This window comes from Thermobia domestica, chromosome 12 (genome assembly GCF_964235325.1).
Source record: "Thermobia domestica chromosome 12, izTheDome1.hap1.1, whole genome shotgun sequence".
NCBI classification, from domain to species: Eukaryota; Metazoa; Arthropoda; class Insecta; order Zygentoma; family Lepismatidae; genus Thermobia; species Thermobia domestica.
This window is the reverse complement of record NC_137465.1, coordinates 28,016,844-28,041,676: the sequence shown is the minus strand read 5'-3', so window position 1 is coordinate 28,041,676 and position 24,833 is coordinate 28,016,844. Positions and strand designations below refer to the sequence as shown.

Genomic DNA, 24,833 nt, shown 5'->3' with positions numbered 1-24,833 from the left:
TAATTTTGTCAAGCTTTCCAACATTCAATCTATAATACAAATATATTAACACAACATTTATTTAACAAATACATAGCATAATTTTCATTGAAATGAAACCATTTTTGAAGATAATCCTTGAAAAATTCTGGACAATTTACCCTCTGCAAAGCAACTGCAAAACACAAGTAAACTTAAAATTTCGTCCTACAATTTACATATGGTCGCGGACTCAACGAACATTTATTTAATCTTCCTTTACCTAACGGTATGCTTAACTCTACAAATATGGAGAAAGTATCGTGGTAACTTACTACCATGACAATCAATAATTCGCTTATATCAAATTCATGTAGTAAGCAAAGTTGCCTTAAAATTATGAAAACTCAAGACTACATGATAACTTACTTTGTCTTTGGTCATGAATTTGACAAGCCCTGGCGACCATTCATGTTTCTGAATTTTTTGGTTTGAACAGAGATCCTTTAATGGACAGAGCTGTGGAGAACATTCCGCGTACACCATGCGATTTATGCAGTCTTCACCACATCCCTTTTTACCTGGTTCTTTCGGAACTGGACAGTTACAAGCTTGGGCCTCGTACATGAAGGTGGGTTTTACATCATAATAAACATCTGTCAAGAGAGAAAAACATAATTTGATTGTTTTAAACACATACATATTCTGAATAGAGCTGGGTGTTTTTTTTTTTTTTAATTTAAAAAAAATGTTTCTTACCAAAGCGACTAGTATACTATAACAGATAAATTCACTTCAACAAAGACAAGAGACCAGACAACTGTATTTTTTAAAATTTTATCTCCAATACATATGTACAATATATAGCTTTCCAAATATCTAAAAATAGTGAATTACATGAAAGAATTTTATTTATAACACATTTCTACATTACAATTTGCTTACTAGAAAACTCAAAATAATTTGAACATGTACTTACTGGTTCTAATCTTCTTATAATTCCATGATGGCACAATATCTCGACCAGGTAACTGACTGTGAGTATGCAACCACCACAAATCATATGGCAACTGAAAATCTACCCTCCGCTGTCTTAAGTATTTCCCACAATGGTACGGGGGTGGAAGAAGACCATGTTGATGTTCCTCAGGTTTGTACACCATCCGTGGTTTTCCAGGTCCAGCTGTTACATCTCCATTGTGTCTTCTTGGCCTATAAATTAAATAAATTTGTGGTTATTTTAATACATAAACCCATCTCCCGTTATTCAAAGCTTATCCTGATTGTTTAGAATATGTATAAACAGAAGATTGCTAACGATAAAATTAGTCTATTTTCACTGGCCCTCCCGACCGCTGTTATGTCCTGACACATTGCTGACTACACTGGGGTCTGTGCTTGAAAATAGTATCTGTTGAGCACGATCCGTGGAACAATTAAGGTAGAAGTGCCAACTTTCTGGAAAGAGCTCATTTGTAGAATTTGCACCCTCATTATAACTAACCAGCGAAAGTACAACCTTGTAAAGAACAGGGTTCAATCGTCTGGGTCTCATTATTCGACGCAGACAGGCGTACAGGTCCCTGCAATATATGATCGGCAGGGAATTCCGATAAGAACACGATTCCAGCTAGCTCGAACCCCTCATTATAGTGCGCGACATTAGGAGAGGACTGATAAAAGAACGATTCCCCAACGCAAAGAAATTTGGCCATACGACACGGTATCTCAAAAAGTAAAAATTTCCATCCTCCTGAAAAACCTCGCATTGGAAACTAGCAGACACTACCTTACAGAGTGTCACATTTAGGAGAGATTTACAGACGCCAAAAAACTGTACAAGCATACCTCAACAGGGCTCACAGAGGACAAGTGGAAACAATTGTGATCTGCCTAGATAAGACCTAGAGTTATTCATTTTCTACCGTCAAACAAACCACAAGAGTAGTTTTGACATGTGACGTAGTGCAAATTTTCCATGGAATTTTGGGTGGTGACATGATATTGCAGTCGGAAAACGCTCCCACTCGTCGAAGTGCCTTCCAACACTAAAATCAACACAGCTTACTTTCAGGAGAGCGTCATGGACTCTGTGCATGACATACGCATTCTCCATCTATACAGTGACGAGATCACAAATGTATGAATCCACATGGATAAGATCTCCCCGAACCGCGCAATCATCCCAGGCAAGAAAAGCAGAAGAGACCAAAATTCGAGTGATCTCATTTTCGTCCACGCCTACGAAATTTCCGAACGCCTAAAAGTTGCCGAAGTGGTATGGCGAGACATTCCCCTTCTATTTGGTCTAGGAATTAATTCGTGCGGTTGGTACGCACACATTGAAGCTGTAGTACAAACACAAAATACATAAATACCTTAAGAAAAATATTGTCCATCGCTAGCCACACCGCTGTCCAATCAAATCGTTGTTCATGCAATCGAACAAGTAGTAGTCCGAAGGAGCAACGTCTGGTGAATACGGCGGGTGGGGTAAAACTTCCCATCCGACATTTTCTAAATAGGTTTTGACCGGTTTTGCGACATGTGGGCGAGCGTTATCATGTTTAACAATAAGTTTATCATGTCTGTTCTCCCATTCTGGTCGTGTTCTGGCCAGAGCTTGCTTCAAACGAATTAATTGTCGTCGATAACGTTCTCCATTCATAGTTTCACCCGGTTGCAGCAGCTCATAGTACACCACACCTTTCATATCCCACCATATGCACAGCATAACCTTTGCACAGTGAATATCTCGTTTTGGTTGTGATGGACCTGGTTCACCTGGTTTCACCCAGGCCTTTTTTCGTTTAGGGTTCTCGTAATGGATCCACTTCTCATCACCCGTAATAATTCGATGCAGAAACCCCTTTCTGCTCTGTCGTTGAAGCAGCAATTCGCAAATGTTTTTTCGTCTTTCAACGTCTCTGTCTTTCAATTCATGTGGAACCCAATGTGACATCTTTTGAATCATTCCCATGGCTTTCAAGCGTTTGGAGACTGTTGTTTGATCAACGCCTAATGCTGCTGCAAGTTGTTCCTGCGTTTGACACGAATCCTGCTCGAGCAATGCTGTCAATTCTTCGTCTTGAAATTTTTTTGGCTGTCCAGCTCGCTCTTGGTCTGCCAAGCTGAAATCACCACTTCTAAACCGTGCAAACCACTTCTGACACGTTCGCTCAGCTTGAGCATGGTCACCATACACTTCCACCAAAATACGATGACTTTCAGTCGCACTTTTCTGCATGTTAAAGTAATGCAGCAGGACACCCCGCAAAAACACTTTATCAGGCACAAATTGCGCCATGTTCACTTAACTACAAACTGCTGTTGTTGACGCTTTAATCCACTGCCCTATACTACGAACGATACGCGATGACAGGGGTTTGCAACACATGTGTGGATACACGGAACTGTGGGACGCTCCGTTCGTTGCGCCATCTCTTGTCCACCCGCACGAATTAATTCCTAGACCAAATAATTCTATGCAGGAGTTTCTTATAGTGGGACCTATGCTGCTGGGCGATCGTTCGGGCTCATGTCAGTCAGATCAAACACAAGTGGTAGAAAAAGGGGATTAATTTAGATGTATAGGGGGATTCAACGTAAGACTATTTTTATCGTGGGCAACCTTCTGTAATCGGAACAGAGGAATACTGAAATGGGAACAGACAGTAAATTACAGGAAAAAAAATAAAAAATAAAAAGAAGACACTAAGAGAGCTTTTGGAGCATGGAAAGAAGCGAAAAAGTAATGAAAGCCGAGAACCATTCAGGTGGGTGCCGTATTGAAACGGAAACTAACAGACTGGAGTTTAGAGGAATCGATAAACTAAAGTGACAGATACGTTAGAATGAGTGCTGGAGAGCGAAGGAATAAAGAAAAAATATTATGTAGGAAAAAGGATTGAAAAAATGACGATTAATGAAGAACGAAAGGTATGAGAAGAGTAATCATAATTCAGAAAGAAACTGATAAGGATAATAAACTAACACGGAAGCATGAGAAAGTGGAGTGAGAATACTGAGGCACGGGGATCATAGATGATTAAGACAAGGTGTGTGTTCAGTGATAGGATAATGTATTTTCTCATTTCTATCTAATTGACATGGAAAAGTATTGAACATACTTTATGCGGAAAGTGTAATCAAATGCAGTGGTGTATGTTCTCGAAAAGGTAAATAGAGAGTTTCGGCGCTACAGGGAAATCGCTATTTGTTGATACAAATCGACATATAATGGATTACTTAACCACATGACAAAAAAAAAAAAAAAAAAAAAAAAAAAAAAAAAAAAAAAAAAAAAAAAAAAGGTACACCAGCATGGCTTTTGCTAAATCACTTCATCACACAGGAAGAAGAAAGAAAACTTAAATACAAAGAGAGCCAGGTGGCAGTCATGTTGGAATGCATCGTCACGTGAACGTTAATGGGAGTTCAACTGAGGATGATAAAACTAGTGCGGCGGGTACGTCGGTAGCACAGCGATGAAATAGTAAACGCAGAGAAACAACGATTGAAAAATAACTAAGATGTTAACAAAAAGAATAGCCACCCTAGGAATAAATACAATTAAAAAAAAAATCAAAATTTAATCTAAAATACGAACCATTGTGACAGAACTATTATGTATAGAAAAATATCCTAAATTCAACTAGTTTCTTTCCGTGGCTGACAGACAGTGTCGACGACTGGACGTTAAAAGTACGTGTGGGGGAAAGACATGATCTGAATATTTGTAATTACCAATGTTAGTTTTCCTGGTTGTTTCTAATACTTTGACGAAAGGTTGTATGATCTTTTTCAGTTAAAGTACCGTATATCGTATTTCATATTAAGTAAACTGACAAGAGCAACGCACAAAGGTACTAACTCTGTGTACTCTTAAACAACGAAGGTGGAAGAAGAGATTTGATTCCTTACTCGTGAACATCTAAAGATTTTGTCTGGAAAATTGTGTGATCAGATTATTTAAAAACAAATTTGCAAAATAAATTTATAAATAGAAAGGATATTATTAATTATAGTAATGAACAATAAGGCTTGTTTTAGAAGTTATATTGTAACTGGGGATGAACAACTTAAAAAATTCCACACATGTCATTAAATGTATGTTATTACTCTTAGAAAATGAAAGACAGTAAATACTACAAGCATATGCTACGACATTTAAAGAAATACGCAACTGAAATATTAATTGCTTTGAATTTCAATTACAACTCAATTCCTGTAGCTTTCTTTACACCACGGGAAGACAAATAACCAATACGTACTCACGCAACGGCAAATATATGGCACCATTTTTTTCTATGAACCAGTAATACATACAAAAACTTTACATTTCCAAATGAAATTATATATATTAAGGGGTCACTTCAAATAAGTGGGGGGTGCAGCTGCCCCCTCTTGATCCCCTGCTAACGGATGTTTTCAGTCTTTTAAGTGTGGGAGTAGTCCTTGTGGACGTTTTTTGAGAATTGTTACCTTCTTTTAAAAACTAAAACTTACCTATTTAAAATAATAATAATAATAATAATAATAATAAAGCAAGACAATTGAAGAAATCCAATGAATTGTAACTTACTCGTCTTCCTTGTAATAGTCTGAGAACAACCCTGCTACGAGATATTTTTTTCTCCACCTTGGCTGTTTCTTTCGGACTCCGGCCTTCGTTACGGTTGTTGATGACGATTCATCTCCTGACTGTACATCACTGCTGGGTAACGACTCGCACTGATTTATATCACTAAAAACAATTGAATCACAACTTGTAATTTCTGTTTTCGTGACTTAGATAATACTAACAATAAATTCACAAAGATGTTTAATCTAAGAAGCTAGAGCCTGTTTATTTCAGGTGTGTCTTCGGAAAATATGCGAAACATACTTCGGCCCCATCCCGCCAACCTCTGACGGAGGAGATCCTACCTTTGCTTAAGGAAAAGAAGTGAATGACCTCAGGTGTGTTGCCAATTTGTCATTCAGTCGTTTGGTCTTGACGAGTGAGGATCGGAGGTTACTTACGATGTCTAACAAGAGAGAGTATAATTCATTGTGACAACGCTTCCGCATTAAGATCTCGGTCGCAGCAACTTATCCCTCCTCTTTCGAGGGAGATACGGGAAAACACACATCGACAACAGCGTCAGAAGGGACACACTTGAAACAGAAAGGCTCTACACATTTTACGATTAGAGTAACTACTCCTGACCTGCTTTGCTACTAACTGTGTTCCTCTTGTTCTAACACCAAATTTGTAAAAGACTAAGGAAAACCTCATTTTCAGAAGCGCCTGAGGAACTTTGAAGAAAGAAGAAAGAAATTTGGAGAGTGCTTTGGCAACTTTTTATAAACTTACAAACACATATACTTTGTTCATGAATCGAACTAATTATCACCGAAGTAAATCAAAAGGCAGGAAACTACCTTGTGATGACTATTAAATGACGATTCATTAAGATACAACCATTTTATACAGACACTACAACAGAGCAAATAGTTTAAGCAATTATTAAGAAATATATACTACGAGAGGTGATCAGAAAGTAAGGTTACAAAGTCTGTAGTGAAACGTGTATATATTATTTCATACAACCAATACAGCTAATAGATAATACATACATTAGATTATTACTCAAAACAGTCTCCATATTGACCGAGGCACTTGTCGCATTGTGGGATGAGTTTGAAGATTCCCTCCTGGTAAAAATCCTGTCCTTGCATATTTAGCCACGTTGTCACGAAGTGTTTCACCTCTTCGTATGAAGCGAAGCGACGGCTTCCAAGTGCGGGAACACATGAAAGTTGCTTGGAGCACGTCCGGGCTGTAAGGAGGGTAGTCGATGATGTTCCAGAGCAAAACTGCTTCAACAGCGTGGTGTGCTTCTGGGCTGTACGGAAGCGCGCTCCTCGTCGGTGACGTTTTCCCTACCAGCCGCAAACTTTCGACACTATTTTGCGACATGGTGACGAGAGATTACAGTCTCTCCGTAAACCTTTACCAGCTGTCGGTGAATTTCAGCCGTGGTTACATGGTTCACCCACAGAAATCGAATAACCGAGCGGACTTCTTCGTGAGACCAGTTTTTCAAACGAGTCGCCATTTGTGTTTACATACAACTAGCGCCTAGGTTGCGGGTGGCTGAAACTCTGCACAGTTGCCAATTCCATGTATTAAATTCCGCACACTTCACCTTAGTTTCTGAATCTCCCTCGTATTTTTTTAATTGTAACATAATTACACTACAATAGAGAAATCGTTGATATTATTACTTTCTGCAGTATTTAGTAGGAAAGTTTCAAATCAGTAAATTACTAATATGCGTAATGACTGTGTTTCTAGAACTAGAAATTACAGTATTATACGAAAGATATGATTTTAAACAGCATTTTATTCTACTAAACTGTTCTATTTTGCAAGTGCATTCTGCTCTGACTGTAACCAACTTGTAATTTAGGAATATAAACTTTCACACTGATTCCGATGAGTATTTTGAGTCGTATGCAATTCTAAAAACCCTTAGAAACAATTTTAATTACGTACTTCTGCAAAATTTATTAAGTTGGGAACACAATATTTATTTATTTATTATTGTTATTAGTTTTTAATACCCTGGGTCTAGGATTGATTTCAATACTTTCATTAACAAATAAAATGGTTTAACTACATAAGATGTCGACATTTTCGAAATTACTTAAAAGTTACAAAAGGAACTGGAACATTACTCTGCTGTCGCTTGAATCGTGGCAACAGAATAAAACTTACCAGTTGAAATTCTTACAATAAAACTGATATTAAAATAGAAGAGTTGGAAAATCACATGAAAGGCTAAAAAAGTCAAGGTTCACAGGTAGGGGTGGGTAGGTCTGGAAGCAATTTTAATAGGGGAGGGAAGGAATAGATACTGCTGCACCAAGATAATCAAGTGATTGGACCCATCCAAACGTTACGCTATGCTAACTATTAGTTAATGAAAGCCTCTCTGAATATTAAGAGTAATTTTAGACACAAACTTCAATAAGCTTGCAATTTCACATTCATTAGCGTCTACACAATAAATCTGCTATTACTGAATACAAACCTGTCATAATCATCCCTGTATCGCCTGAATCTCTTCGAGGTTGATTGTAGTGGTTCAGAGAGGTCGTCGTCTTCGATCTGCTCCTCCAACGGTAAAGGCTCATTTTCATAATCGATCTCACGTTTTCGTTTTTCACTTTCACTCTCGATGTCACCACGCCTTCTCTTTTCACTTTCACTTTCTACATCACTTCTACTATCCACTTCACGTTTCTTCTCGGCTTCCTCTTCAATTTCACGCTTCTTCTTCTCATTCTCAGTCTCTCCTTCTTGAGGTTCTTCAGTTTCGCGTTTCCTCTTTCCTGCTTTTGATCTATCACATGAGCCTTGGCTTCGGTCTTTTCCGCGGGAGCTCTTTCGCCTGGGTCGCTCGTTTTCAACTTCCTCATTTACAAGATCTCCCGATGCAATCTGCGTTTTGTCTATATCCCGAGGCATACAACTGTTGGTCGCTTCATCATCTTGATTCTCATGCTTCTCAGAGTCTTTCTTCACATCTTTATCAGCATTTTCTTTCTTCGAAGGCAAAGAAGGGCAGTCTTCCTGAATGGCTTCAATTTTATCTTCCTTTGTTTTAACGTCATTCTTTTTGGACCTTGTTCTATCATAACGAGCTCTTTTAGATTCCCTTTTCGTGTCATCTTCCTTAGGAACAGTGCTGAACTCCTCTTTCTTGGGAGTTACCTCAGTTGTTTCTTCCTCTATTAATGTTACAATCTCACTTTCATCTTTCTTCGCTCGTGTTCTTTCACAACGCGTTCTCTTTGCCTCTCTTGGTTGTTCCTTTTCTGGAACGTTATTCTCTTCTTTCTTTGGAGCTATTTCCTCTTTAATATCTTCCGTTACCACGACTGTCTCTTCACTTTCCTTCTTGGGCCGTGTTCTGTCATACCGCGTTCTTTTCGATACAATAGGTTTTATATTATCACTCTTTCTCGCAGATACTCTTTCGCTGGACCTACTACCTTTCTTCACTGGAGTAGTTACTTCTTGAAGTTCGAGGACATTTTCTGTAGGTATAGAATCTCGTTTGGTCTTTTCTGTCGGTACTGAATCTCTCTTGACTCTTTCCATAGATGCAGAATCCCTCTTGGCTTTTTCTGTGGGTGCAGAATCCCTCTTGGCTCTCTCCATAGACGTAGAATCTCTCTTGGATCTTTCAGTAGACGCAGAATCTCTCTTAGGTCTTTCCGTAGATGTAGAATCTCTCTTCGGTCTTTCCGTAGACGCAGAATCTCTCTTCGGTCTTTCCGCAGACATAGAATCTCTCTTGGGTCTTTCCGTAGACGCAGAATCTCTCTTCGGTTTTTCCATAGAAGCAGAATCTCTCTTGGGCCTTTCCATTGACGTAGAATCTCTCTTGACTCTTTCCATAGATACAGAATCTCTCTTGGGCTTTTCTGTAGGTGCAGATTCTCTTTTGGACCTTTCTGTACATGCAGAATCTCTTTTGGACTTTTCTGTAGATGAAGATTCCCTCTTGGCTTTCTCTGGAAGTGAAGAATCTCTCTTGGGCCTTTCTGTAGATATAGGATCTCTCCTGGGCCTTTCTGTTGGTGTAGGCTCTCTCTTGGATCTTTCTGTTGGTGTAGGATCTCTTCTAGACCTTTCTGTTGGTGTAGGCTCTCTTCTGGACCTTTCTGTTGGTGTAGGTTCTCTCTTGGACCTTTCTGTTGGTGTAGGCTCTCTCCTGGCCCTCTCTGTTGGTGTAGGATCTCTCCTAGACCTTTCTGTAGGTGTAGGATCTCTCCTACACCTTTCTGTAGGTGTAGGATCTCTCTTAGACCTTTCTGTAGGTGTAGGATCTCTCCTAGACCTTTCTGTAGGTGTAGGATCTCTCCTAGACCTTTCTGTAGGTGTATGATCTTGTTTGGGAATAATTTCAGCTTTCTCTTCCTCTTTCGAAGTTACAGTCTCACTATCATCTTTCCTTGCTCGTGATCTTTCGCTGCGTGTTCTTTCTGCTGGTGTAGGATCTCTCTTAGTCTTTTCTGTTGCTGTAAGATCTCTTTTGACTTTCTCTGTTGGTGTAGGATCTCCCTTGGCCTTTCCTGTCGGTGTAGGATCTCTCTTTGGCTTTTCTATTGGCGTCGGATCCATGGCCTTCCTGCGTGGTGTAGTATCTCGTCTACATTTTCTCAGTGAAGATACCTCTTTCTTATCCTCATTTTTTGTAGGTGTTGGTTTCTCTTCTTCTTCTTTCTTCGCAGGTGTTTCTTCTACTTTTATCGTTTCTGCATCTTCTTTACCCGGTGTTACTCTAGATGGGGTTGAGTTCCTTTTGCTCCTTTTCACCGGTGTTTTATTGTCGCAACTTGCTTTCTTTACAGGTGTTGTCTCTTTACTGCCTTTCCTTGTCGGAGTCGGGTCTCTACATTCCTTCCTTGCTGGAGTAGACTTCCTTGTTGGCGTTGTTTCCTTGTCTTCTTTTCCTGCCGGTAGTATTTCTTCATTTTCCTTCCCAGACGGTGTGGTATCTTTCTGTCCTCTCTTTGTTGGGTATTTCTCCCGCTGCCCTTTCTTCGTTGGCGATGTTTCACGTTTACCTTTCTTCGCAGCATCACTAGGTCTGCTTTTCAACGGAGTTCGATCATCATCTGCTTTTTCTGTTTCTGCGGCAACACTATTAACTTCTTTAGACACAGTTGCGTTTTCTTTTTTCGACAGCGTTTCGTTTTGTAACAGTACTTCATCACTGATTTCTTTCTTTGACACTGCTATTTCACTACTTTCGCTCTTTGCCGGTATTGTATCGGAATCACTAGTCGATTGTTTCTTATGGGACACTTGATCATCACTATCTTTCTGTACTGATACTGGGGGTTCAATAATATCTTTCTTTGATGTCATGTCATTAGTTTCATTCTTGGATAGTACGGGATCTATCACAGGCAACAGGGAAGGAGGATCACTTTCACTAGCTTTAACAGTCATAAGGTCTTTGGGAGCTTGTGGGGGTTTAGGTTTCTTTTTCCGTTTCACTGGAAACCCTGTTCGGTTGATACTTTTTCTTCTTCGCACTCGCTTTTTCACAGCACTAATAGCTTTCTTAAGGAGTATGTCACTTGGTGAAAGTTTCGTCACGTGCACTCGAATATCCCTGATAATTTTTCGTTTCTTTTTCTTTGCCGTGTCCTCACTATCCGAACCACTTGTCCTTTTTACACGTAAATTATGCATGCTTGACGGTATTGTCACATCACTAGACACAACCACAGACTCGAGTTGTCCCGTTGATGCACAACTTGACGACACACTGTCATTATTTTCTACTTTTTGTTGTTGAGAGATCACATTTGTTATAGTAACACTTTGTGCACTAGAATTATTACTAGTAGCAGTAGTACTGACAGTGGTTGGAACTACGTTTGATAATACTGGGCTCTGACTTGATGAAACACTGTTTCTAATAGTTGTACGTTTTGGTTGAGCACTAGCACTAGTTTGTGGAGAAACTGATTCTTTACCAACTTTGCTAGCAGCACTGTTCACTGTTTTGGTCACATTATTCACCATATTGTTTTTATTTGAACTGTTATTATTAAGGGTTTTATGCACAGTCTGCATCTCCAATCGATGTCTCTTTTTGGGAGTTGCAACGACCGACGGAGTACTCACTGTGGGTGACGTAACACTCACTGGTTCCGACGCTGGAACATCACTGGTACTATTTGCACTGACTGATGTGTAGCGACTGATACACGCTTCTATTGCTTCGTCTATAGAGTTCCTATGACTCTCACTCACGGTTTTCGATTTAATGTCTTGACTTTTTGTAACAGATGCAGTTTTCTCTGCCACTTTGGGCAAACTTGCACTTTTCTCGGACGATTTTTCAGAATTTGGCACTTTGCCTGAAACAGCAGTCTTATTACTCTCCCCTGAAGATTCTGCTTCTTGAGTTTCAGATACAGATGGCTGGCTCGTGGATGTAATGTGATAATGCCTCTTTTTCAAAGGAAGTCTTTGCTCATTGGCTTCTGGTCTTTCTTTACCCTGTAATTATTAAAAGATTTGTATTAATTAAAGAATAATTTATCATAGCATAAATAGTACTTTGACATTTATAATGTAATAGCATACAAAAATTGCTTTTCATTCATTCAACATAAATATTTTTCATGAACGGCTTTATCATAATTGTACCAAAATATCTTATAACAAGTATATCTTTTCTCAATGCCCTGACGATGAGCTATTATGGTTCAGAAACTCAGTGTTTCCGTTCAAAACTTTCAGTGTGTATGATTCTCTAGACAATTATGTATGGAAGGAAAAATCAACTTAAGGATTTTCTTCTCCGGTCTATCGTACAGTAACGTTTAAGGCAAATTAAAATCTTTATTTACGTCCATATGCTGTATAACTATGACAGTTCAATGTTGATTTTTTTAAAATTTAATTTGCTTGTAAGTTATACTGGGAAAGGTAAAGACACTCAAAATAAATGGAAATCATATTTGGGTTGCTTGTAAAAGGTACGTAACTAACTTTTTTTCCTGATAGATGTACACTGATAGTTTTCGGTGCACTATGGACTGCAAAATATTAATTTTTTGAACGTGAATAAAGTGTTCGAAATTAGAATCAACTTTGAATTTTGTATCTTGTGAAACTAAATGCTAACTAACTAACTCTATGGTCTATGAAACTGGGAGGTTTAATGCCGCGTTCACAAAAGTTCTCCACTGACTTCTATTCTTAGCCAGCTACATTGTATTCTTTTTTTCTGCAGATCCATCTCAATATTGTTCTCCCATCTGTGCCTAGTCTTTCTAATGGTCGTTTTCCCATTGGACTTTCAGTTAAGACTTTGAAAGTGTTCCTACTTTCTTCCATTCTGGCTACATGGCCTACCCACCCCAGTCTCCTAGATTTGATGACCTTAACAATGGGCAACAATACAAACATTATCAAATAAACAACGTTACTCTCTAAATACAAACTTAATCGCTTGAAGGTACTGCTTATTTCTCACTCATTCATTATATAGTTACTCGAAGGCTCATTGCCGCAGAAACAAGCGGTAGGTCGTATTGGACCTAATTATTTGCGAATTCAATCCAAGCACGATTGATGCTACCTTCTATTTTGTGCTATGTAAGCCTCCGATATTCGTGCTACGAAGAAGCTGTTTTTCCAAAAGCTTTCCAGCTAAAATTATATCCCACGTGCTTCTTCTATGCAAGCGGCGTGTTTCTCGCTATCTTAGGCGTTTCTACAGCTAACTTTTATTATAACACATGTAACACAAGTTCACACACAATTGTTCAAAGATTTAAGTAAGTACAATTCAAGGCGCATGCGATGTTTATCACTGGTATTACATAATATCACTATCGCAAGTATTCAGAGTACCTACAGTTCGTATTACACAAACTTAAAAAACAAAACAGAATTAACGTCAAGTTTCTTAAATAGTTTTATCTTCAAGTGCCTTTAGAAGTTATCAGTATTACTGGATTTTCTTATTTTACTAAATGAAGAACAGACTAAATATATTATTCAGGGCATCACAACTCTCCACTGTCTGGTAAAAATGAATTCGAATCATGTTATCTTATCATGACCTTTGTACGTTGAAGCATGATTTTATGAAAGGTGTATTGAAAGAACTAACTGAAATAGCATTAAAACAACTCTTCCTTTTTCTTTTAATTCAATTAGTTTCTACACTTAGACATTATCAGTAAATCTTTGAAACAAACAAGACTTATTTGGACTTAGTAACACAACATCCGGAATGTTGAGTAAAGTACGCTATAAAAAAAAGCTTTAAACAATTTCATTTTCACTTAGTTATCTTATCTAACTTCTGCTACTGATAAAATTACACTCAAATATGCACCATATAAGATCAACGTTGCAGTGAAAGTTGTTGCAGACTTCCATAACTTTTCCTAAAAACCAGGGTTGGCTGGTTTAAACCAAGGTGGTTTAAACCATGGTTAAAACCAAGGTTTAAACCAGCTGGTTTTTTCAAAAAAACCAACTGGTTTAAACCAAAAAACAAAAAAATGTTCGTAAAAGTGTAAGTGTTTGTAAAATCTTGTTGAACACACATTTGTGAGTTATCACGTTTCACTCCCGTATATGATTCGTATTATATTCAGACCTAAATTCCCCATTCATTACTCAAAAAGATTATACTACAAAAGCAACTTTTTTTTACAAGTTTATAAATGTTTATTTTGTGATTTTTTTTGTAGTTGTTATTATTGTTATGTAATTGCAATCGAAGAAAAATTCTAAATATTGTTTCGTTTCAATGTTTACTATTGATAAAATACATCGAAAATGCCGTACTTTGTGTCTCTGTGTGTGTGTGGGGGGGGGGGGGTCATACAGACCCCACGAGAGGCATTTAGTGAAATAAGTATCTTTAGTATCTATTTATGTATAAATGAGTCTGAGCCAAAGTGGACTCAAATAATTCGTATCTTTATTCCCTTTTCTTATTGATATGCAGATTAAGTCGGTGTATGTCTTTAATTTGGACCAATAAAAGTCGTTGTTAACTAACTTGAACTAGATTAGTTCTTCTGTACTCCGTCGTACTTTGAAATTGTTCATATGTAATTAATTCTGTGTAATGGTTTCACTTGTGCAACTGTTTATCTTTTTGTCCTTCTGAAATGACTCTTGACAGTTATATTCAGAAGCATGTAAAGATCAGTACAACGTATTTTTTTTTTTATCAGGATTCCTTCGTGAGTGAGTCGGCAGTCGTATCGCATTTGTGGCCAATTAGTCCTGGTTCCGAGTTCAAATGGAGGACAATTTCTCTCGGATGTAACTCGAGAAGCGGTTTTTATTCCGCTTTAAGCTTATGTGACCCCTTCCAGCATAACCCGGTTGTTGCATAATAACATCAAGGCGAAACAAACTTATTTCTGTCCATATATGATATGAATATATAGAGCAAATCATTTAAACCATAAAAACCTGGTTTAAACCAAAAAAACCGGTTTTTTTGGTTTTTTTAATAAAAACCATGGTTTTTGCCAACCCTGCTAAAAACCATTCGTTCAATAAAAACACAAGTACTTTTCTGATAATTATGAGCAAAATATCAATAGCTACGATATTTTTTATTATTACTATTTATGTGTGCATTCTTGGATTTCGTTGTTCTGACCACGTGTATTACTGAAATACTATTTATACGCATCAATCTCATGCTACAAAATAAATTCACCTGCAGTCATTCTGCAGTGCGCAAGCTACTTTTTCTTTCCTTTTAACGTCTTACAATTACGCTCGAGAGTAAGGGAGATGATGATGATAACAATGAACTAAATGGTGGAATGAAAAAGTGACAGAAAATGCAACAACACCGAGCCCCCACGCACTAGAGGCGAGCGCTCTGGCACAGAGAGCTAACCTTTGAGAAGACCTCTGCAGTACTCTACCCTTGTCTACAACTGTAAGATCACTTGTACAATCCACCGAACTACCCGGCAGGCATGTCTTCTCAAGGAGATAAAAACGAATGAAGGCGTGAGACTAAAAAGACAGTTTGGCACGGAAATGCTGTCCGAATCAAGAGTGTGTGTGTCAATAAGTAAATCTTCCAAATATATCCAAAAATGAATCAATGATAAACCACATTTTCGATATCCAAAAACATCGACAACATATGACTAACAGAATTCATATATTTATTTAAAAAGTTTGTTGAATTACGATTCAGGGTACTATTTCTATACTGAGTAACATTTTGCTAGTGCGGCCAGATGTATCAAAAATGAAGATCAGTATTGAGAAATATGAACACTTTGAACTCACAAAATGGTAACGACAGATACCAGCACATAAGGCCGGCTGTTATGAAGAAAAGAATTGCCTTTTTACTAGAGATGGGCAAAACCTGTTCGTAGAAAAACGGACCTGTCGGTTTTCTACAAAACAAATTGCAGTTTTTCATTCAAACTGGTTTTGATAGAAAACCAGTTTTCTGAAAATTTTCAAAAACTTGTTGCTGTTTTTCTAAAACCGGCTAAAAATAGTTTTTCTGCTTACTACTACTTTTTACGGACTGTCGTAACTGATGACATTGGTACACCATTTTATCCCAAAAAGCAAATGAGATCGATATAGTAGTATTCATTACGACTGAAACCTTTACAGACTCTTCTAAAACGTTATGTGAAGTTCCATCAAAATCGATTCTGTGGTTCCAGAAATAATTACATGTATACATGTTAATAAGCATGAGATTGGGATTCAAGTCCGCACCAATCCAGTGTTCAGAATGTTGTACTAGTGTATTTCTGTTCTGTACCTAATAGTATTTCTAATAAATGGATAATCAAAACAAATAAATTTGCAAAAATTAAGTTTTAGTCCACACAACAAGTGTCCTGAGAGCGGAAACATGGTAAAATAATTTCTAAAAATCAAGGTCAATTGAAGTCCCTCAACTGAGTCACTTTTTTTTTCTTCTTTCTTCTCCAGAACCAGAAGAATCCCTACTAATTTGTAATTATTGGAAGCTTTGTAACCTGGACAATTCCCTATCTTGTACCTTTTACACAAATTTGGACACCTGAAAAATACACTACAAAGGTAAAGGAGAATAAAGCAATCGTTGACAGCAAGTTATATCCTGTTGTTTCGAGAGATAAGATTGCTGGAATTTCTAGAAGATGTGCACGAGGGAACAGATAATCTATTTTCATGAGAAAACAATTATGAGGTTCCAAGAATAAGTGGAGGAGAGTTGGCAACGTGGCTAGCTATATCTGGTATAAGAAAAATGGCTGAAAATGTGTGAATGAAGAACAAATTACGGAAGAGGAAACAAACCTTCGTAAATGACATCTTCACGAAAAACTGAAACTCCGAAAAACAGTCATACTGCAGAGCGAAATGTTTTCATATGAATATTGTTTTCGTGTATCTGTGTTACTGTTCAAGTGTTAAGTTTTCAATGAACGGCGGCGGTACGTATGCATTATAAACTGCACTGTACAGTATGTAACCTGTATTGTACTGCACAGTTCAATTCAAGGGAAAGATACTTTAGAAGTATTCAACAGTAGCAACATGATATACTGTTCTGCAGATAATATAGTATATTGATGCATATAGTATTTAGTATTGTTTATTATGTAACATGACTATGATACGAACCTCCACCCCTTAATTTTGGACAGTTTAAAAGGAACCTCAGGTGCCCAATTTAGAGAAGTTTCACTGTATGTGTTACATGTCTGGTTTCAATATACGATTCCTTCCACAAGGGATCTTGTAATTTCGATCGTGATACTAGGAACTAATTTGACAATGTACAGCCAAAGAATGCTATAGATAAGACTTTTTATATTCATTTAGGCTGGTACACAATGTACGGATGTGTATACGTTCTACGATGGTTTATTTTTTACACGCCTTAAGAATTTACTTTGTTCATACTTCAAACCCCATTGTGAAAATATATTACCATCTCGGTTTCAGCTTAGTGATTTTGTTCAATTTATATAAAATTAGGAAAACAGATTATAATAAGCAAAAAATGTCGAAATAGTCAATTTTAGGCAGATTAAAACTAATATTTCTCGTCATAATTGAAGGAAAAAACATGAAGAAAGAAAACTATTTCGTGGCATAATTTAACCTGGCTTTCTCATCTAAAATCGAAACTTCAGTAGCTTTTTTCTTTCTTTCTTCCAGTTTAAACAAGAAAAACAAATTAACAAAAGATATTACTTACCTTTGGTGTTTCTACTGGATTCTTTTTAACCCTTCTCTTGCTTTTCTCTTTGCCTCCATCTCCTTCTGTTCCTGATTCTCTATCACTAGTCCTGGATTTTTCACTCCCTTTTCGTTTCTTTATTATTTTCTTCACCCTAAATATTGACGGGAGAAGAACCTCTCCTGGCTTTGGAACAGGAAGAACCAAATTCTTGGAAATCGTGCACTGCTGCAATTGATGAATAGCTTCTTCCAAACTGGCTAAGAATACAGGATCAACGATATTTTTATGCTTACTTCTCCAGTGTTTCAATTTTTTCTTCTTCTTCTTGTGTTTATGGTGTGTCATGCCATGTGGGAGACTTAACACCCTAGGAAGTGGTTTAGGAACTAAGGACTGACGCTTCTCTTTGTTGTTGTGAAGCACACTACCCGCAGGAATACTGTCATGGATTCTGGATGTCGACACACGCCTGCGTTTAGGGATACCGGCATTTGTATGTGGATACTTGTCGCCATAGGATGGACTGAGTGATCTGTTTGGAACAGAATCACCATCACTTGGTTCAGGTCTCGGTACCTTTTTCCTTCTGCCCCGCTTGCGCTTTTCAGTATTATGCTCGGACTCTGTATTATTTTCCATCCTTTTTCCGGACTTCCTGGATCCAGTTTTTACGTACTTCCTTACTGTATCACATGCAGTACGTATGGTTCTTCTGTTTACACTATGATCCAACTTTCTTGGTCTCCCTCTGCTCACATGATGGACCGAATTGTTTAATTCATTTGGTTTATCTTTTCTGTTACTTGGATAATTTGTAATTAATTTTCCATCTGCGTCTGTGGTAGGTCTGGTGCTTGAAGGGTTAGTCTGTGACTGTTCTTTGTGATGAGGCTTCATGCTTCTATTCTTAATACCTTTGCTGCCAACCGACTTCCCAACTAAATTATGAGATTCAGAAAGGTTTTCTCTGTCACTAGCCTTAGGAATTCTTTTCTTTCGCCGAATTATTTTTCCTGCAGGAATATCCTTCTTAATTTTTGTATCACTTATTCCTACGGAGTTCGATTGTGCATGAACAGGCAATGGTACACTTGGTTCAAGTACAGGAGGGGCTTTCTTAGGACGCCCTGGTCGGCGCTTGATAGGTGCAATAGGTACTGGCGAAGGAGGTGGGGGAGTGTCATCACTGTCAACACTACATCGTTTTGTATTCAATGAACTTGCAACTTTTCTGCTCTTCAGAACCACTCTTCCAGCAGCTCGCTTTAATTTGGTAAAGTTTTTCCTTCGTTGGTAGTACGATGTTCGCGCCGTCCGGAATTTCTTTCCGGAACCTTTTGGCCTCCCAGGACTTCTTCGGACCTGCATACCTGCAGGTAACGGTATTAGACGCGGTCTTCCTGGTCCACGTTTTTTCACTGTTATGTCAGTGTGTTGATTTTGAACATGATACATCATAGACACTAGCGAATTTGGGGAGGAAGTTGCCTGTACATGGTTACTTTTGGGTACATGCGACACAGAGTACACAGAGGGCGGGGGCGTCGTTTCACGAGTTACAGGCGAGGCCACACCTTGATGACTAGACATAGGTGATATTTGTTTGTTGCTCACAAGAGAACCTGACGTATGTGCAGGAGAACAGTGTGTTGGTATTGAAGCCGGAGAGCACGATTGATGCATTGGCGACCCTGCAACAGACTGGATGCCACTATCGGGAGAAACATTTGACTGTTCTGTGTCTAACCTCATAAATGCATCCAGTTCTGGTGGCACTTGATTACAAAGGGTATTGGCACTAAGTTTTGCACTACCGTCACTCACACAATTCACTTCACTGGAATTTTCAATGCCCTTATTTTCAGTCAATGGCTTCTTTTTTGGAGGACGTCCTCTTTTACGTTTTTGTGGTTCTGTTGTTGATGTCACTACAGCATCACTATTCACGGAACTGCTAGATTGTTTTGTCCTGGCCTTATCTTTAACACTTTCATCCGTTTTTGAAGGAACACTTTTACCTCTTCCAGCATCACTTCCTGAACTGACAGTAGTATTTGGATCCCCACTATCTGTCACATTCTCCTTCTCATTTTGTACTTGTGACTGAGAAAGTATCTCTGTTTTTTCAACAAACTGTTGAAGAAGATTTGATGAGTAACCCCCCATAAAGTTACCACTACCACTTTCTTTGGCAACATTCCCACTAATGACCTCTTCCTCCCTGTCCTTCGGAAACACATGTTTATTCACCCACTTGGAAGGGCTTAACTCAGGTTTCTCTTCGAACACTGAAGATGAGCCCTCATGAAGAGTGGAATCTTCGTCTAAATGAATACGGTTAATTGCGTCACTAACTATCTGATCCGGTAATTCCATATCACTCCCAGATTCCGCCCCGTCACCAGTTTCGTGTTTGTGTCCGTCTTCCCCATCACCTTTTCCACTTTCGGATGTCACATCTTCAAACCCATCGAAAGGAACACCGCCATCGTCATTATTTCCTGTCGTACCAACATCAGGCAAAATAGCAGCTAGGTCTTCTTGGTTAATGACCTACGGATAAGAAAGTCAATTAATTAGTTTTTTTTTTTTTTTTTTAAAACGAAATAACACAAACATTAATCTACTAAAATAACATTTTATAAAGTTATTTCAAACATGGCTGTTCTTGATGTTGCGTCAACGGTTATTTCTGATCTTTACTCGACAATGGTTCGTAACTCTTTTGTTTGAAGTACTTTGTGCGGAATGTACCAGAGAAACAACTCTTAAAATTAAGATTTCTTTGTTTTTTCTTTCTTTAATAGCTAAAAATCTAATTTACTAACATAATTATACACAACAAAATTATATATATATATATTTTTTTTTTAAATTGTCACTCATCTTTCTAAAGGATGACTTTTCTACTTTCAATATAGTTCGGATTTTCTAATAGTTCTATACAGCCAAGGAAAGGTGAAAATGGTATCTCTTTGCTCAGTAAAATCACATGTATGATCAAAAGTAACGAACGTTTCAATCAATAGTGAAATGTGCACGTTTATTTAAAACTGACTCACACGCTCCAGGTTAGCTCCAAAGTAACCAATTGATTTAGTGATTATGGAGTTTGGCGTTTTTTTTTTAAGCTGATACGAGATTTGCTGGTGAAAGTGCGATCAGAATAACTATTTGAGTTTTTATCCAAAGCGTAGCATCCTTTCGGGCCGTTTTTCAGGTAGTGTATGAACCCTGTAATTACCTTAATTATTTAGGAACCAGTACTATTATTTAAATACGGAGCGAACACCATATAAACATAAACTTGCTCCAAAAGGAAATGATTAACTCCTTGCACTGAAATGACGAGTCTAGCTGGCATCTTTTTTTTTTTTTTTTTTTTTTTTTTTTTTTTTTTTTTTTTAACTGTAGTTACAACTGTTTGGTAACAAGTTTAAAATGTTCCCAAATACGCACTACCCGTATGTTGTGCTTATTCCGTAGAAAATACGAGAACTCGATTTGGGGAGTCGTTCAAAAATTTTGTGGCCCCTGATCCACAAAATAATTATTGGTCAAGATCGTAATATTTTGATACATTTTTTTATCAATCCTAAAATTCTTTCTTTCTTCTGTCCATGTCTCCACACGTAATTTTGAGAAATCTCTTCCTAGTTTCAACACTAATGTGATTACTAAGTGGGAGGTTCTGTTACTTTGAAAGTCAAGTAGCCCTAATAAAACCAATTTATATTTGATTATGTAATCGTTTACTCCTTCCTGATTTTCAGGTTTAAAGCAAGATGTCCACAGAAAATTCCTTGCCAATTTCCCTGACTGCATTTCCAACTTTTCCCTGACTTTCTACGGTTTTTACCACCCTCAAAGCAAGCCTTTTCTGCTGTATATACGTATACACCATATGCATTATATGTATATACATTTTGCTTTTTTACATTACACACATGAGGTGTACGAAGATTTATTCTTACAATTACAAATTACAAAATGCATTAATATTAAAATGTGTTGACATAAGATTTATGAAACATTTAAACATAGAATAGTTTGAAAAGTACAATATGAAGAATGTATTGACATGAATAATTATGATAAGTTATACTGTCATAAATGGAAAGAAAGAAAAAAAAAAAAAAAAAGAGAGAGAGAGAGAGAGAGAGAGAGAGAGAGAGAGAGAGAATCATTACGAGCACTTCAGTCATGCATGACCTCACAACATGGAACCGCAAAATGAACAAACCCCATATATGAAAATAGTATGCTTTGAAATATCCTTTCTTCTCTACAATAATAAGCAGTAGTAACAACATACACTTTCAATTCTTGCTTGAACAGCAGTTTCTTAACTATAATTTACTCCGCAATTTTTGTCTTTTAGCATGCAACTCTTTCAGTTCACGACTAAACTTTCTCTTTTTTACACCTTTTTTTCTGTTCTTCACGATACACTTGGTATCTTGGTACCTTTTCCTGAAACATTTTACAGACTTTAGCGATCACTTGGAATGGACATATTGGCTACACAACCAGCACCGCTGATAGCATCATGCAGAAGTCTTTGAGACACCAGAGACTGCTCCAGAAGATTTTCTACAAGTAGTAACTTGTGGATTCAGATACCACTTTTAACGGGTGAATTACCATGTGACATTTTCAAGCAAATTTTGACAATTTCCACGAGGCTAGCAAAATTGACATCACTCTTTAGCATCTTATAGCAACAGTCCTCTAATCCCATAGAGTCATCGTGTCTTGTAGTGAACTCGCAAAAATAAGATTTCAAGGAATTCTGTGTTCCAACATACAACACACTCAACGTTTCTTTGCTTGTTCAGTCACATCTGATGAAATCCTGTTTGCCTTGTGAACATTTGCAAGAATACTTGCTAGAGATGGCTGCTTCAAAATAGTACTTACTGCAAAACAAGTGATACCACGCACAAACATATACTTTAGTGGACTTCTTTCACGTAACTTTCGAACTAAACCCATAATTAATTTGCAAAACTCAAGTTTGAATTTTGCTTTATCCCTGTCTGTACATATGCCTTCCTTTAATACTTTTCTCGTAGTAAAATCTAAATCAACCACTGCACCAGGAACAAGTTTCTCATTTAACAATTCCAAACACATCAATTTTTGAGCAGTCAGCTTAGTGCAATATTTCTTGTTTCACTCATCAGACCAACAAACTATACAGTATGTGCAAAAGTGCTGTGTGCAAGAAACGTATTTGTGGATTTGGGGACTGAAATCTTCGAAATATCTTTCATTCTGCTGAAATATCTTTTGAAACTTCCCAACTTACTTTTCAAGAGAGGGGATCTCATTTGTTCCTTGAAAGAAGACTGCTGCCGATATTTAGGCAGTATACAATCTTGTGTGTATTTCTTCACATTGTCATGGATTTTCAGTGCCCTTTCCAAGTAATCTGCATGCTCAAGCCATCTGATGGAGCAGAACTTCTTTGGGAAGTCAGTAGATTCGGTAATGGATTATACTCTGCCCTGCGAGCTTAGCTGTTATTAAAAAGGTAGTATATGTCTGTAAGAGTCTTGTCTAAATACCACTGTGATGCCTTTGGGCCATTCTTCACAGCATCATGCTACACATATAGTCCGCATACACCAGTGCCAATCAAAGTCTTTCCATCAAGATTTTGATTTTGCATTTCACTTTTCAGTTTTTCTCTGAAGCTGAGAATTACTCTTGATTCATAAATGGAAACCTGTAGTAAGTTGTCTAGTGAAAGACCTAGCCCCTCTCTGATTTTTTTCAAGACGTCATCGACTCTTGCCCGTCCTAAAACTGCTCAGAGTATTCAGATATTGCGTAGAAGCTTTTTGTTGCTTTACATCCAAGAATCTTATGACTAGGTCCATCTGCCCTTCTGAACTACTTTACTGAGAGATTCGTCAGAACATATAACATAATCTGCAGTATGTTTAATTCTACCTATAACAATCTTTGAAACACGGGGCCAATCTTTCACAATAAAGAATAAAGTCTCAAAGTTTTCTAGTTTTGAAAGACAGTTTTGAAGAAGAGATTCACTGTATTTTTCCTGATTTTATACACATTTTCTTTAGTTTTACTGTCTTTCCAGAATGTGGACACCATGTTTTAAAAAAGCCTCACATCGATACTTGAAATGTAACAAGGAACGGTATTACAGGATAACTTATACGTTTCGGGAGTTCTTTGTTCAAAATACTTTTTTCTCTTCCATTAAGGACAATGTTATCACTTTAATGACGATAAAGTGGTAACAGCGATATCATAATCCTTAAAGTAAGGTAGAAAAGTGTTTCGAACAAACAATTCCTGAAATGTTGTGTAAGTTATGCTGTAATACCGTTCCAGCAAAACAAAAATATTACAGGGACTTCTTAAAGCTATCTCGTTTCCAAATACGTAGAAAAGACCCTGCGCTTAAAGAGACAAATTAAAATAAGCTGCAACAGTTAATCTACCTGAAGATGCTCCGAAATAGCCAAGTTCTCATCTTCATCTTCTTCTATGTGACCCAACTCTTCAGCCAACTGCGAGATTTCAGCATCTTCGTCGTGCTCCTCAGCTGGAAGTGGTGTTGTGGATATAGGCGTCGTGGGAACGTTTCTACCTGTCTGCCCTGCTGGTGTTACACCATACAGGGCTGATGAAGGTAATGCTGATGCTGGAACTCGCATCTCACCCCGTTCCCCTCGACGTGTTGCAACTGTTCTTTGGGGTATGGAAGAAACCTACAAAAGAAAGAATACCCACTAATGAAATACAAGAAGAGTAAACTAATTCATGAGTAAATATTTTCAGTTGACCTATATTGTCAAACATTATATACACACTAAATTGTATAATTTATTTTGCATTCTGCAGGTTATGCAGTATATAAACTAGTAGAGCCTTAAATCTCTACAAAACCGAATTCTTCAACGAATCCAAAGGTACATGTCCCGCACTTTAAACATTTTCTCACAAAATTAACCTAGACAGGACAAATACTTGTACAGTCAGCGACAGAAGTCCTTTCTGTTTGGTAGAATTTATTTTGGGAATAACTGTGGTATGGCTGGAACGTACAAAATAATTACA

The 24,833-nt window shown here is 37.7% G+C and overlaps 1 protein-coding gene across 7 annotated transcripts in view; it reads right to left on the bottom strand.

The window, feature by feature from the left end:
• ash1 (histone-lysine N-methyltransferase ash1) overlaps nucleotides 1–24,833 on the bottom strand; it is a 261,636-nt gene that overhangs the window by 53,235 nt on the left and 183,568 nt on the right. For all 7 annotated transcript variants that reach the window (XM_081733560.1, XM_081733563.1, XM_081733564.1 and 4 more), the window contains 6 exons: nucleotides 24,215–24,484; nucleotides 17,754–20,291; nucleotides 8,040–12,034; nucleotides 5,543–5,704; nucleotides 938–1,170; nucleotides 388–614 (listed from right to left, as the gene is read on the bottom strand). In XM_081733560.1, coding sequence (XP_081589686.1) covers nucleotides 388–614; nucleotides 938–1,170; nucleotides 5,543–5,704; nucleotides 8,040–12,034; nucleotides 17,754–20,291; nucleotides 24,215–24,484 — 7,425 coding nt within the window. The remainder of the gene's footprint in view (nucleotides 1–387; nucleotides 615–937; nucleotides 1,171–5,542; nucleotides 5,705–8,039; nucleotides 12,035–17,753; nucleotides 20,292–24,214; nucleotides 24,485–24,833) is intronic.